Consider the following 14,478-nt stretch of genomic DNA (forward strand, 5'->3'; position numbering starts at 1 on the left):
CGAAGGCCATGCAGCCCGGAGGAGACCATGCGGCTCATAAAAAGGTCATTAGACCTGCGGATGCTGCACAAACTAGATTGGAGGAATAAAAACACACACAGAAATGTCAAGGTGTGTGTGTTAACTTATTTAAAAGAGAAATGATGGAGGGAAGAAAAGGTAGAAGGCATGGAGGAAGGAGGATAGGAAATGTGAATGCAAGGAAAGAAATGCAGTAGGAAGGAGAAAAGAACTCAAGGAAGCAAGTAATGAAGGTGGGAAGGACAAAAGGAAGAAAATGTGGAGGGAGGAACAAAGAAAGAAACGGATGGAGTGACATGAAGGAAGATATGATGAAAGAAAATAAATATAGAAAGTAGGAACAGAAGTCAAGGTCAGGAGAGGAAACGAGATGCCCGACCAGAAAATTCAATTTCTTCTTCATTTGCGAGACGTTAATGCGGCCTCCCCACCGCACCACCACGGTCCACCCCTGAGCCGAGCTCCAAAATGTCCAAAGTGAAAAGCAAATTAGCCGGCAATCATTCATCACCCACAGAGAGAAGATGAGAGAATTAATTAGCGCGGCAGGAAGAGCCAAGTGCTTAGCGACTTGTTGCTTAGCGCCGACCAAGCGGCACATTCTCAGGCCGACGACATCCAAAAATTATCCAAACATGTTCTTGAACTTCAGGGCTGATTTTGAAACTGGAACATCACGTTGGTGCATAGACCTTCTCCTTAATTTGGTTTGAATGATTTCGAGCGAACAGCAGAAGAGCTTCTTGGCCTTTCTCGCCGTCATAAGCTTCAAAGTATTGCCACCACCAAGATGATATTGGCAACGCGGCGCTCATGCGAAGGTTAACCCGCTTACGGAATCTCCATCTAGGCCCGGTAAAGTGATTCTGCTCGCTCCCGGGCGTCCATCTCCCGGCAGGAGAGGACCTTCGGCAACTCGAATAAACTCAATCTCCCGTCACGGCGAATCCGATTATCCAAGTTTGCGCCGAGGTCACCTTCCAGACGCAGAGGGAGATTGTGATTGCGCTTGGACGGAAAGGCTCCGTCGTGCTCCATATGGAACGGCTGAAATTGCAAAGCCGTAGTCATGGTTACGAGAGTCAAAGTGAGGGAGCCCTCGTTCAGGTTCGGGAATCGACTCACTTCTTGCTGTGCGTGCTAGATGTAATTTTTCGGGATGAGGGTGGAGATGGCGGGAAAAAACTCACTGTACAAAATTAGCCTATAATTACTTGACAAACCCATTCATCTCACCCAAGTTGCAGCTAATTAGCGTAGCATTAGCACCACTTTAAAGTTTGTGGCGAAAGTCGCAAGTAATTAGCGTAGCCGCACGCGTCGCTGAATCTCATTGATCCCGGGCGTCATTATCTTAATTGTCATTCATCGCCGGCGTCCTTTTCCTCGCTTTGCTGTTGATCAATAACTCGACTGATTAGCAGCAAAGTCGACAAGCAGCAGAAATGTTTCATAGCAGACAAATGACGAATCAAGTTTTGTTTGCATGGTGAGGATGAATAACCAGCAAGGACAGACTTAAGAAACTGAGTGGGCAACTTTTGCAAGACATTAAGACCTTGGCAAAAAGGCCTACAAGACCTTTGGAGCAGATGTTGGTTTCTTTTCTGAGCACAGCCACATTTATCAGTGGGTGTGTACACTTATGCAACCTCATGATCTTCGGTCGCTCTCGCCACAGCCCCGCCCTCTCAACCCTCAACCTTGCCCAAGCTGCGCGTGCGCGTGCGCGCCGGAGAGAGGCAGGCAGGCGGTCAGGGAGGGCGTTTCCGCCTGACGAAAGGCGGCCGCCTGCTTTGCGCCTTGCTCATGTTCCTCTCGTCTTGTTTTGTTGCCTTCCTTCGCGTTCACACGACGGCGAGGACCACCAACGCGCAAGCACACGCACGCACGCTCGCATTGCCGCACGAGGTGAGTCGCTTCTTTTTGCGCTTCATCATCAACATTTGTGTCCTTATGATCTACTGTCACGATTTATTTCTTAGCCTGGGGGGTGTGTGAGTGCATGTGGGCGTTTGTTTTCGTCCTGGGCTATTGTGTCTGGAGCAAATGGTGTGTTCACGTTCATGCAAAAAATTGCTTTGTGCGGTGCGCTTGCGAATAGCGCGTGCCGCGCGTGCACGTCTCCATTGTCCAGCACTGTGAGACAATCGGATAAAGTTGAAGTCATCAGCCCTCACAAGGAGCTTGATATTTTTATTTATTTATTTTTAAATAAATAAATTTTAAATAAAGCTGGAATGAATCACGGGAGGTCACGTCAGGACGAGTTTGGAGGACCCCCCCCCCCCCATGCACCCACAAAGTCTTTCTCTTGAAATAACAAGCTGGATGTTCTCCCACTTTGAGGAAGTCTCGACTTAATCTTGCTGTGTAATTGCCTGCAGGATTACGGCGGTTTAACACAACGTCCCTGGCAGCTCTTTGCTTCTTGACGACAACTCGGACTCAGTGTGTGTGCGTGAGTGCCAAATGAGATGTTTGTGAGTCAGCGAGAACATGCCAAACATTCCCGAGTTTGTTGTTTTCCTTTTGCTAATCTCAAGCAAGGCAATCATAAGTGGCCAAAGGGCTCCAAGGGGGGGCGAATGCATCTCGAGGGGGAGCCCCGGTTAGTGCTAGAATGTCATGACCTCCCCCAAGGAGGTTTTTGCTTGATGATTATAAAAAAAAAAAAACAGCAAGCTAACACGCTACAATTTGCTAGAGCTTTGGATGATTTTAAGGTAGTTTCGGATCATGGACTCGCCACAGCGGGACGCCTGCGACCTTTCAATGCTTTCCGTTGCATCGGGGCGAGACGGCGATTGATTTTTTTGAGTGCGTCAGCTGATCTGCAATCTTCAGTGTCACTCAGAACACAATCAAGATAACGAAGCCGATTGAGATCTGAATCGGGCCCGGCTGCCTATCCTCCCTCGTTCTCGTCATGCGCCTGAAGCAGATGGAGCCAGCGCCGGTTCTTTTTCTGACCGTCATTGACCTTGACTAATGAGGAGAAGGGCCGCGACCTGCCAGATGGGGAGCAGGAGGAATGCAAAAATAGAAAACATTTTTTCTGGCGTGCCGTCTTCCCGCACGTATGCTGATGTCAGGAAGAAAGCAGCTGATGACGGGCTGCTGTTGCTTCTGCTGCGTGATGGCATAAATCCAAAAAAAGGTCAAGCCAGCCAACAGGTTGCAAGTCACTTGCGCCTCTCTCCGCTTTTTGAACAAATCAGATTGTGACGTAGACCCACTTTGGAGTTCACACCTGGTTTGCCGGCACATGGCAAGAGAAAATGTTATTAAAAGACTCGCCGCCCCGCCGCCGCGGGACCGAATGACGCCGCTAATGAGATCGAAAGCCCGCGGGCTGCCCGACTCCCGACTGCGCCGGCACGGAATCATTCAGTCTTTTAATTGGCGGGATGGCGCTGCAGGAAAAGCAATCAGCCAGACGATGAAGACGTGCATCCGTGTGAGGAGACGGCTGAGCGCTACCACAACTGCCTCACACTTCTGATGTTGATCAAGTCTCCAAACTTCCCGTGCGCAGTTGTTCTTCCTGCGGGTTCTGAAACATTCGTGTCCAACAAAGACTCGACCTTAAGTCACCCGGGATGCCGCGACCCCGCCGACGATAAACGCTCTGGCCATCTTTTTTCAAATGTACGTATTTCTCTTTGCACCTGATGCAGATCCAAGTTCAGCCAAGGTCGGCTTTTTCTTATCTGCTTTCATGTGAACATATCTGCGGAGTCGATTGCGCCAATAAATCTTCACTGATGGCTTTGCGCGCTTTTGAAGTGACAAGTCTTTATCTTCTTGATGACCCCATGTTTACTCTGATGGATTTGTGCCTGTCCGTTATCGGGACCAGCAGTCAATCGAACGTGTCGACCTTTTGTCGTCTTTGACATCCTGACATCCTGACATCGGTATGAAATATCTCGTCTCCGTGTAAATCTATCTCCACATTAGAGCAATCGTCTGGATTTCAAATCACGAGGCGATTTTACGTCACACGGACACGTTTCGATGGTGCGACCTTCAAAAGGCCGTCTTCTGTTGCACAGCGAGTCCCACCACCATCCCAAAACAAGAATAAATGTGTGCGTGCGACCCCGATGGAGCGGCCGCAGGCACTTGGCAAACGCGACGTCGTAAAATAAAGCAATTAATGTTTATCAGCCTCAGTTTCATGAATGATTGACCTTCATTGTTGCGCTATTCTTCTTTGCTCCTTGTTATCTTTGAGGGCATGCGGCGCCTCCTGTCAGAGCTCCTTGCCCCTGCCGCCGTTTGCCGTGGACATGCGTGCTAACAGGAACATGCGTTCGTCACGGCAAGCGCCGGGAAGAGTCAGCGTGACATTTGCCTGACATTTTTAGCTGGGGGTGTTCACATTTAACAAGCTGCGCTCACTTCTTGCAGGTATTTTGCTGCTTCCTCGCAGTCTTTGGACAGTGTGTGTGCGTGTGTGTGTGTGTGCGTGCGTATGCTGCCAGCCATGGTGGTTATTTTTAACTCGTGCACTTTCCCTTTGGCTGATTGTATGTGGCTACCCTGAGGGAATATATGTTTGTGTGTGTGCGTGGGTGTGTGTGTGCCACCTGCACACAATGACGTCATGACCACCCTCTGGTGAAATTATTCTTACGCAGACTGGGGACAAAAATAAATAGATAAACTAACTAAATACATGCATATTTTTATACATGTCTATATTATATATATATATATGTATATACAAGATTAGAGTTTTTATTTGATTTGTTTATTTATTTACGACCTTGTCTAGTAGCACGTGCATGTATGTGTGTTTTAAATAGGACATACAAAGTAGGTTGAAGTCGTAAATCAAATGACATCACTGTTTGCTTGCCTGATGCTTAACAGCGCCCCTAGAGGCCTACGTTTCAATCGACGGTTGTCATGGTTACGCCACACGGATTTCTACATCAATCACCTGCGTTACAACATATTTCCTCTGGGCGAAGAATCGACGCTTGGAAATCTATTTGGGGAGTTATGCTCGTCACGAATATTTTGAAATGTAAAAGTTTAGTTTGGTTTAGTTGTCCTTTAATGTCTTTGAGTCCCCCAGATTCATGAAAGGATGGCTGAAAAGAAACGAGTCAGCACACTTCACACTTCTTTCCCACCACTCCCTCCCTTTGAGAAAAATGAGAAAGCAAAGGCAAAAGAAAGACGACAAGATAAAGCGAGGGAGAGTGACCCCCCCCCTTTTTTCCCCCCTGCAAATGTCTGTCTCTGATTGTTTCTCTTGAAATGATTTTCACGGCCATTGAAGCGGACCGATTGCTGACTCAGCATTTTTCACGCTCGCTCGCCACCAACTCGTGAGTCGGCACTTTTGGACCAACTCTCAGCGGCCGCACTGACCTCCCCTCGCAAAGCAAACGAGTAATGGTCACGCTCATGGATGGGGTAGGGTTTCAAGATTAGGAGCCCTAACCCCAAACGGATTCAAGTTTTAAACCGGATTTGGCGTTTTCTCTTATCTGATCATCAGGGTATTTAATTTGCAGTCTTAATTTGAACGTGCTCACGTGGCATGTCTTTTTCTCGCAGATGGACGAGCATGTCGCCGCCAGCACACCGTGACGTCGCCGCGACGCCATCCAACTTGTCGGCGGAGCGTCGATTCAGGACGAGGACGTTTTCCCAAGCCCCCTTTGGGGTGAATTGATATCAGAAGCAATCATCGAGGGATTGTATGGACTCATGGAGACTCTTTCCCAAGATTCCTTGCTGGAATGCCAGATCTGCTTCAACTACTTCAGCCCGCGGCGGCGGCCCAAGCTGCTGGACTGCCGCCACACGTGCTGCTCGGTGTGCCTGTCGCAGATGCGCGGCAGCCACAAGGAGCTCCGCTGCCCGTGGTGCCGTGGCGTGACCAAACTGCCGCCCGGCCTGTCGGTGGCGCACCTGCCCGACGACCCCGAGGCGGTGGCCGCGGTGGCCATCCCGCGCATCTCCGAGCGCACGCCCGTCTTCATCCACCTGCCCGGCAGCGGCTGCTACGTGCTGCCGCTACCCGGCCCCGAAGAACACGCGCCCGACCTGCTGGCGTGCCGCTTCCTGCCGGGCGGCGGGCAGAAAGGTGTGGCGGTGGTGAGCGTGCCCGAGGAGCGCCCCCTGGGGGCACTTTTGGAGCTGGACGAGGGGGAGGGGGAGCGGCGGGTTGGCGTGCCGGCGGCCAAGGGCTCAGCCTGGTCGGGCGTGTGCACGGTGGTGCTGGTGGCGTGCGTGCTGCTCTTTCTGCTCGCCATCGTGCTGCACAACATGTCGTGCATCTCCAAGCGATTCACCGTCATCTCCTGCGGATGAACTTCGGCCGGGCTCACCTTTGACCCGCCAAACAACCCTCGGAGATGAAACATTCCCGAACAAACGCTCTCATGACCTCATCCGGACTTTCCGTTGACCCTTTGGTTATTTTAGGCTCAGGCTCGTCTGATTGGTCGTTAGTTTGTGATTGATTAGTTCAAGTGCATCGGGACTTGGACTCCCAAATGAGTGGGAAAGGACAACGCCTCCGTGTGACTTGTCCACCGTGTTATCAATAAAGTTGCGGTGTTAGAAGACAAAACATCTTTCTTCATTGGTGTCCACTAATGCCTCCATGCTATTTTTGAACGGGGTCCATTTCAAGTGACACGCTGCTCTGAGACATTTTGGAGCCGTTGCCAAAACGTCTCACAAAAAACAGGACGTATGTTTCTCATTCATGTGAAGCTATTTCCTTCCTCCCTTGATGGAGCTCTGGAGATTCCTCAGGAGATGCTGAAATGGAGCCGCTGACCAAAGTTGACATCCGAGTCTCCCAAGATGATGAAAAGCACGACTAGTACAATCACGACACCAAAGTAGCTTTTAAGCATTTTATTAGCAAGAATACAAAAAAGTATCGGCATTCGCATACTACTTTAGCGTAGCATGAGCAACCCCACATGTTCAAGTAAAAAGATCCAAAATTACCCTCACAGTTTTTCTTTCTCTTTGTTTGGTGCTCTTTTGTTTTTAAAATCCAAAACGTTTTTTTTTTTTGTGTACATTTGGCACTTAATGCGGACGGCGGGCAGCCTCTTGACCACTTTTCTTTTCAGTGAGCATCTGCTTTTGGTCCTCAAATAAGTTAGCCCCAATATAAATAGAAAATAATATATTTTGATCCGGACCTGATGAGGCGGCTGCAATGTCTGTCTGTTGAGAATCATTCATTCTTCTGTTGTGGTCCTCTTTCGTTAGTGTGCTTAGAAATTGACTCCAGAGATTCTGACATGCAAGCCAGAGAAGGGTCACGACCAGGCCCGTCGGGATTCAGTCCAACCTTATGAACGATTCTTTGTCCAGAACACCATACATCTTGGCCAGCTCCTCGAAACGTAACATTGTAACTTCCTAAAATGAATTACCCTCCAATATACATATGTAGACCAACAACTTCAGCTTGTGGCAGTGATCCGTTTGTCTGATGGGACTTCTTCAACCTTCTTTTATTTTTATTTTTCTGTCTGTGTGCTTTGATGACCCGGCATTCTTCTACTGGAAATTTTCTAGTTTTGTGACATTTTGTTCACACGCCTTGTAAACCCACCAAACCAGGTCCGTTAAGGCGGTCGGGTTCTGGAAGGGAATCATATGAGCGACTCTCGTAGATGTTGTCGGGAAGCCACCACAGGGTGAAGAAAACCAGGCTCGTCTAGGCGTAATTCAATAAATGTGATGCTTTGTGTTCTTTCCCGACTACCACATGGGGGAATTGTTAGGGTCTAGAACGCCATACATCTCGGCCAGCTTCTTGAAGCGCGGTCCCCAGTCGTTGAGGTAATCGTAATCGTGGTCTCCGCCGGATCCGCCCGACTGAAGAGAGCTGAGCGACTCCGCTATTGAGCCCTCGCCCTCGTAGGCGTACGTCTGCAGGGAGTCGTAGGGCGGCGCACACGGATCCACGTCGGCCTCCACAAGCTTGGACAACACGTAGCCGTGAACGCCGCCGCCGGCATCAGCGCGAGCCATCGGTACGTAGCGAGACAAACTCTGGATTTCCGGAAACATGTCCTGCCGCGCCTCGCAAGCGTGTGGTTGCACTTCCCGCGGGTTCCACATGGCGGCGATGTCAAAGGCTTCCGTGTCCTCCTCGCCGCCGCCCTCGTCGTCGTAGCGAACGATGTTTTCGTGCACGTTCTCCTCGTTGTCGCTCAGGTACGGTTTCTTGCGGTGTGTCCGTAGTGACAACATGAGTAGAATCATCACTGATAAAACACAAACACAAAAAGAGCAGTGTTAGCACAATTAGCACGGAAGCTAGGGTGTAAGCTAATAAGCTAGCTTAATGGATTTTAATGCGTTGTTCTTTTTAGCTATCTTTTTCGTTTTTTAGATGGCAAACTCACTCGTCTGCCAAGTAGTTTATCAGGTAGATCCTAAATTTCAGTCACAACTTTCTTTAATCTCGTTTTGTAGTTTTGTTTTAACTATTTAAGTTGTGGCTGAAGTGTTAGCTCGTTGGCTAGTAATTTGTTAGCTGATTGGTTACTTTGTCTTAGATTTTCAATTTAGTTTGTGTGTAAATATATTGGCTAGTTAGTTAGGCCATCTTTAAACTAGGTATTTCAGCTAGTGAGTGAGTGAGTGAATTAAAGTTAATTAATCAAGAGTCTTATGTTGTGTCACTTACCCAGGAGCACGAAAATGGCGGCAAGGATAGCAATGAGCGCGGCCCTGCTAAGGCTGGCGGGCAGGCTATAAGCTTCGGGGTTGCAGGTCATGATGTTTCCGTCGTGGTCACAGGCGCAAACGCGCACGCTCAATGTGGAGGTGCTGGTCTTTATCGGTGCCTCGCCGTCCGTCACCACGATGGGAAGGTAGAAGATGCTCTGCTCGCGCTGGGACCAGCCGCCACGACGCGTCAGGATCCATGCCGTGTTGTCTGAAGACATAAGTAGGGGGTTAATTTTATTTTACACATTAGTTATTATTACCGTATTGTCCGCACTATAAGGCGCACCGGATTATAAGGCGCACCTTCAATGAATGGCCTAATTTAAAACTTTGTCCATATATATATACATTAGGCTCGTGGGCAGGACTTTGGAGACGCCAGCTGTAGTGGCTCAGTATTGGTCCATATATAAGGCACACCTGATTATAAGGCGCACTGTCGGCTTTTGAGAAAATTTGAGGTTTTTAGGTGTGCCTTATAGTGCGTAAAATACGGTAGTTATAATGCATTTATCATTTGACTAACTTCCCTTAATATTTGGGACATTTTTACCAATATTTATTTGGCAAACGTTCTATACTTCCTCCAATATAATTTTTGGGTGTATGTAGTAGTAACCTTGGTTGTCCCTCAGGGTGAAGTTGGGATTGTTGGCGGCGTGTGGCGCTAATGCGTAGGAGAAGTGATGTCCGCTGGGAGGCTCGTCAGGATCCACGGCCGTCACAGCCTGGATCAACTACGAAGGCGAAGATCATCACCAGGTGACGTAAAACTCGCACGGGTTTGCGTTCAGTTGACGCGCGTTACCTGTCCCGCCTTGGCACCGTCACACACGAAGGCCTCAAGGGTGTCGCTGAGCGTGGGCGCGTTGTCGTTGACGTCCTGCACGCGAATGGACACGGCCACGCTAGACAGCTTCGAAGGATTATCTGACAGACACACAGAATACCATCAGCACAACATGAGCACAATTGTTACGAATGTTTCAAACCTCACACCCGATTTGAAACCGTAACTTACAACCCTAACCAGACCTAGATCGTTTCTGCTTGAAACCTTATTCTGAAAACCCAACCCTGGCTTGAACCGCTCATCTTTGTTAAGAGCCCTAAATTTGGGAATGTGTGAGTACCGATAACAGGTGTCCGTATCGGGTTGGTACCGGCCTTTTTCAACTTCGACTTGTGGAGGGGACCAATAAAAAAAAAAATCTGTTACCAGGTAAGTTCCCCTCGGCAGTAGTTGGCAATATATTGCAGCATTTTCATTCTGGGTAAAAACCGAAGGTGTCACCGTACTTACTCATCTCCATGGCCAGCACGCTGATGTTGTGCCAGCCCAGCTGCTCACGGTCCAGCGGACGCAATGTGATTAGAGCACCAGACGTGATGTCCACGTAGAAGAACTTGTCCGGGTCACTGGAACGGTCCAGGGAGTACCTGAAGAGAAGGACCACAAAGTGCAAGATAAAGACAGGACAAGGACACGAAGATGAAGAAAAGAGGAGATTTGGGCGAGGACGAGAAGCATAATAGGGAAAAGAAGAAAAAGGAAAGCTGAGAAGTATAAGAACAAGCAGTTGGAGGAGAAGAAAGACAAGAATCTGGAGTAGGACATGGAAGAGGACAAAGAAGAGACCGCTCATAGTGGCCAGTCAAGCTAGTGTTGTGTAATGGCGACCTCTGTTGGCAACTAACCAGCATTGCGCCTTGCTCATCACGTGCTAGATCCTCATTTGCCACGATTGGGGACACCTGACTAGGTTATTTTGATGTAGCTGCCCACAAGTGGGTGAGCCAGTACACGTGTCCTTGACAACACATCCATGGGGTGACCTCTCACCTCACAGTGTTGTTGGCATGGTCCGGGTCCCTGGCGGCCACCGTCTTGACCAGCGTGCCCACGTCAGCGTCCTCGGCCACGTCCACCAAGTAAGCCGGCGCGTCGAACACGGGCGGCTCATCCACGTCGTCCACGCTTACGTGCACAATGGTGACGTCGTGGAAGGTGTTGGTGTCGTGGCGGGAAAATGAAGAGGCGGGCTCCACATGCGTGTTGGCACCCTCTACCTTCAGCGTGTAACTTCGCTTGGCCTCAAAGTCCAGTGGCTGCCAGACAAACATGTAATAATACTTCAAACCTTAACACGGGCTTGAAACCCTAACTTTAGTTCAAAACCCTAATTGAGGCTTTAAATTCAAAACCTTAACCTTGGCTTGGAACCCTGACTTAAAACCCTAACCCTTATTTCAAATCCTAACTCTGACCTGACACCCAAATTTGAAACCCTACCACTAGATTTACATTCAAAGCCCAAGGCTCTTTTAGAGGCTTAACCTCAATTTGAAACCCAATCTTGAATTTGTAATCTAGGTTTTAAACCATACTTTAAAATCCTATGCAAGGCTTGAAACCCTACCCTTTGTTTAAAACCCTATCCCAGTCCTGAAACACTAATCATGGCACAAAACCCAATTTAAAGCCCCATCTATATTTTGACACCCCAAAGTGAAATCCTACCCAGTATTTAAAACCCTAACCCAATCTTGAAACCCCAATTTAAAATCCTAACCCTGCCTTGACACCCCACCTCAAAAGTGTAGCCCCACCTTTTTTACGGTGATGATGGCGAATCTGTTGCTGCTGTCGGTGACGATGTCAAAGGTGTCCCTGCCGTCGCCGTCGATGACGCGGTACGTCATGTCGGCATTGACTCCTACGTCGCGGTCCTCGGCCTGGATGCGTCCCACCTCCGAATCCACCGTGGCGGACTCGGGGACGCTCATCTGATACAACCCTGCGCAAAAGGATGGACCGGTCATTTTACTAACCACCACAAGAGGGAGCCAAACCTCCACACCGGAGGACAACCCAGTTCTGGAAACACTACAAAACATATGCAGAGGAACTCAAACGAAATATAACAGAAGAGAAAAAGCCTTCTGAAGACATTTTTTTTTTTAAAACAAGAAAACTGTAAGTATCATTTTTTTTCTTTTATTGCATACTTTCATTGTGATGTTGCAGCACTCCTTGTACAAGTCCGTTCTCTGATTAAGTGTAAATCATTTAAAATACTAGCCCAGGCTCAATAAGTTGTAGCAGCATCAAACTGTCCACGCACAATTTGTTCCGCTATATTTTGATGCCTTTTATTTCTCTTTGATGTCTTTTATATTTCATTGATGTCTTTTACGACTTTGTCCTGCACCAATAAGATCGCTCAGGTCCGCTTCACCAGTGTATAAATAATGCCAGTTTGAACAAAATTCAGCGACAACGCAATGCTAAACCCGTCTCTCCACAACTGTACTTTAAAACTAACCTTTGTTAAAAAAAAATTACTGGCGAGAAACACCTTGTACCTACCTTAACCCTCACATTGAGAAAATTGTATGTGTGGAAAAGCTCAAGACGTGTCTCACTTTGGTCAAAGACGGGCGGGTTGTCGTTGACATCCCCGAGCGAGATGTCCACGCGGGTGGTTCCGGCAAGGCCGCCCAGCTGGCCGCCCATGTCCTTGGCCTGGATGACCACTGTGTAGTTTGCCCGGGTTTCCCGATCCATGTCGGCCAGGGAGACCCGTACCACACCTGAGGAAACACGTGTCAAACACATAAAGCTACACAGCTTGGCATCCCCCACCAATGTCATACGGCAAAGCATGTCGGTATAAGACCTCATCATGTCCAAACCCAAGTCTTAGGTCTTGGAACTGTGTCATTCCAATATGTATTGTAGCAAACGGCCCTCGCGTACCGGTCTTGGCGTCCACCGAGAAGTAAGGCTGACCCTCCAGAATGCTGTAGACCACGCGGGCGCTGTTGCCGTACGTCGGGTCGTCGGCATCCGTAGCGGTCAGCTGAATCACTGACGTTCCTGGCAGGGATGAAATGGTTCGCCGTTTATAGATGAACCATGATTCAATTTCTAATTCAGTAAGGTTTTTAAATGTAGGCTGCGCCAAAGCACTTTTTTTGTTCAAACAAGGCCTGACTAAATGAAATGCCTCTCGTCTGTCCAACATATTGTAATCATTGTTAGTACAATACAACTCAACTTTATTTAGATAATTTTAAAAAATGACAGAGCTTATACTGTATCGTCCTTCATCTGGCGAAAATAGGTTGTACCTATTTTGGACATTTCCGGGACAGACGCCCGATATGGTCCATCAAGGAACTTGGGCTCGTTGTCGTTGATGTCTTGGATCTTGACGATAAACTCCGACTCTGGCTCGAGCGGCCTGTCGGTGAGGCGGTTGCGGGCCTGCGCTCGCAGCACGTACTGCGCCTTGACTTCACGGTCCAGCCTTTGGATGGCGTGGATGTCGCCGGTGCTGTCGTCGATGGTGAAGGTGTTGCCGGCGCCTTCGCCCGTCAGGATGTACTTGATGGAGCCATCACCTTTGTCCATGTCCGAGTGGAGCTTTGTTCAAAACAAGAATGCTTTGAGTTTATCGAGTCAGCGGAAACTCTCTTCTAAGGATCAAGACTACAGATTCAGTAGCCTGTGAGAACCGTAACCCATACTCCAAATCCAGTAACCTGACCACTAAGCCCAACTCGAGCATACCCAACGAACCCTAAACCCTACTCTCTTCCACTTCTTCCCAATCCAATAACTCACAAACTAATTTCCAGACCATACCAAATCCAACCATAACCTCCAATCCCTATTGCACAAAACGTAAATGCTTAGACACATGGATATGGAAGTGATATCAGGTGATGCAACGTCTGTTCTTGTAATAAAATAATCAGAACATGTCACAGGGCTAAGTGGTACAACTCATTATTGGATCTCAGATGAGATAATCCTTCATTGATCCGCCAGGGAATCAATTCCAAATTCTATTAATTAAAAAGAACACAGCAGTGCAATCGATGCTAATGTTGACATTTGCAAGCAGAAAAGCACATGTTGACCTCTCCAAGATTAGGCTGGCAGTGAAACGCTATTTGGTGCGGCGACTCCTAATCATCGTAGAATCAGAGGCAAATCACCACCTTTTTGTTGCTGGGGCGACCGTGGAGCGCAATCAGAAATCTTTTGTGGTCGGCGAGTCCAAATGGCAGACTATTGATGGGAAATCACTCTGGGGTTTTGTCGAGGGCCTCGTTGTCATCAAACGGCACCGCTTAATGCAACCCTTGACGGCCATCTTGTGTGTTAACCAACAGAAGTAACAAAGGGACAATTTCAAAGCGAATGTGGTTATTTAAACATTATTTTTTCAATACGGCTGGGAAATAATTGACTTAACCCTGTTCAAAGTTGAAGCAGATTAGGAGCGGCTTTCCCAATGACCAGTTCAAGCTAGCCCAAATATGTAGATGGAGCACTTTTCCTTTGTTGGGATTCCCAAGATGCCTTTCCCTCAGGACTTGTTAGCCGGGCAACTGATCATGGCCCAGGACTTTTTTGGGGGGAATTTTCTTCCGGAATCCCCCCTACACTCATTAGGTGTGTTTGGATCAGTCTTTAAAGGTGCTTTCACCGAATAATCGCTTAATTCCGCAACAGTTCAATGCGTTACCGTGAATTTTCTGTGAAGGCTTCTCAGGACCAAGACTGCAGTTTTTTTAAGAAGCTTGTCAGGAAATTTAATAAGCACGATTGTTTTAACGGTTTCAGATACCGAAAGATTTGAATCCCAAGTCATCTCAAACATTGCTATCGACCGCTACAATCAGTTTAATTTTCAATCCACTGACCCGAAC

The 14,478-nt window shown here is 48.2% G+C and overlaps 2 protein-coding genes across 3 annotated transcripts in view; one reads left to right on the plus strand and one right to left on the minus strand.

Annotated features, from left to right (window-relative positions):
- Positions 1-1,752: 1,752 nt before the first annotated feature.
- rnf152 (ring finger protein 152) lies at positions 1,753-6,619 on the plus strand. The gene is made up of 2 exons (XM_061266157.1): positions 1,753-1,932; positions 5,599-6,619. Exon 2 carries the CDS (start codon positions 5,752-5,754, stop codon positions 6,355-6,357), a length of 606 nt encoding a protein of 201 aa, XP_061122141.1. The 5' UTR covers positions 1,753-1,932; positions 5,599-5,751; the 3' UTR covers positions 6,358-6,619.
- A 278-nt stretch (positions 6,620-6,897) lies between these two features.
- Positions 6,898-14,478, minus strand: part of LOC133143899 (cadherin-20-like) — a 30,014-nt gene continuing 22,433 nt past the window's right edge. For both annotated transcript variants that reach the window (XM_061266156.1, XM_061266155.1), the window contains exons 3-12: positions 12,889-13,183; positions 12,515-12,634; positions 12,181-12,348; positions 11,365-11,552; positions 10,598-10,863; positions 10,058-10,194; positions 9,563-9,684; positions 9,374-9,491; positions 8,711-8,962; positions 6,898-8,285 (exon numbers count right to left, since the gene is read on the minus strand). In XM_061266156.1, the coding sequence (XP_061122140.1) occupies positions 7,777-8,285; positions 8,711-8,962; positions 9,374-9,491; positions 9,563-9,684; positions 10,058-10,194; positions 10,598-10,863; positions 11,365-11,552; positions 12,181-12,348; positions 12,515-12,634; positions 12,889-13,183 (2,175 nt within the window). In that variant the 3' untranslated portion in view covers positions 6,898-7,776. The remainder of the gene's footprint in view (positions 8,286-8,710; positions 8,963-9,373; positions 9,492-9,562; positions 9,685-10,057; positions 10,195-10,597; positions 10,864-11,364; positions 11,553-12,180; positions 12,349-12,514; positions 12,635-12,888; positions 13,184-14,478) is intronic.

This window comes from Syngnathus typhle, linkage group LG19 (genome assembly GCF_033458585.1).
Source record: "Syngnathus typhle isolate RoL2023-S1 ecotype Sweden linkage group LG19, RoL_Styp_1.0, whole genome shotgun sequence".
NCBI lineage: Eukaryota > Metazoa > Chordata > Actinopteri > Syngnathiformes > Syngnathidae > Syngnathus > Syngnathus typhle.

Coding starts and splice junctions, on each gene's coding strand:
- rnf152 (XM_061266157.1), top strand. CDS start 5,752: ATGGAGACTCTTTCCCAAGATTCCTTGCTGGAATGCCAGATCTGCTTC.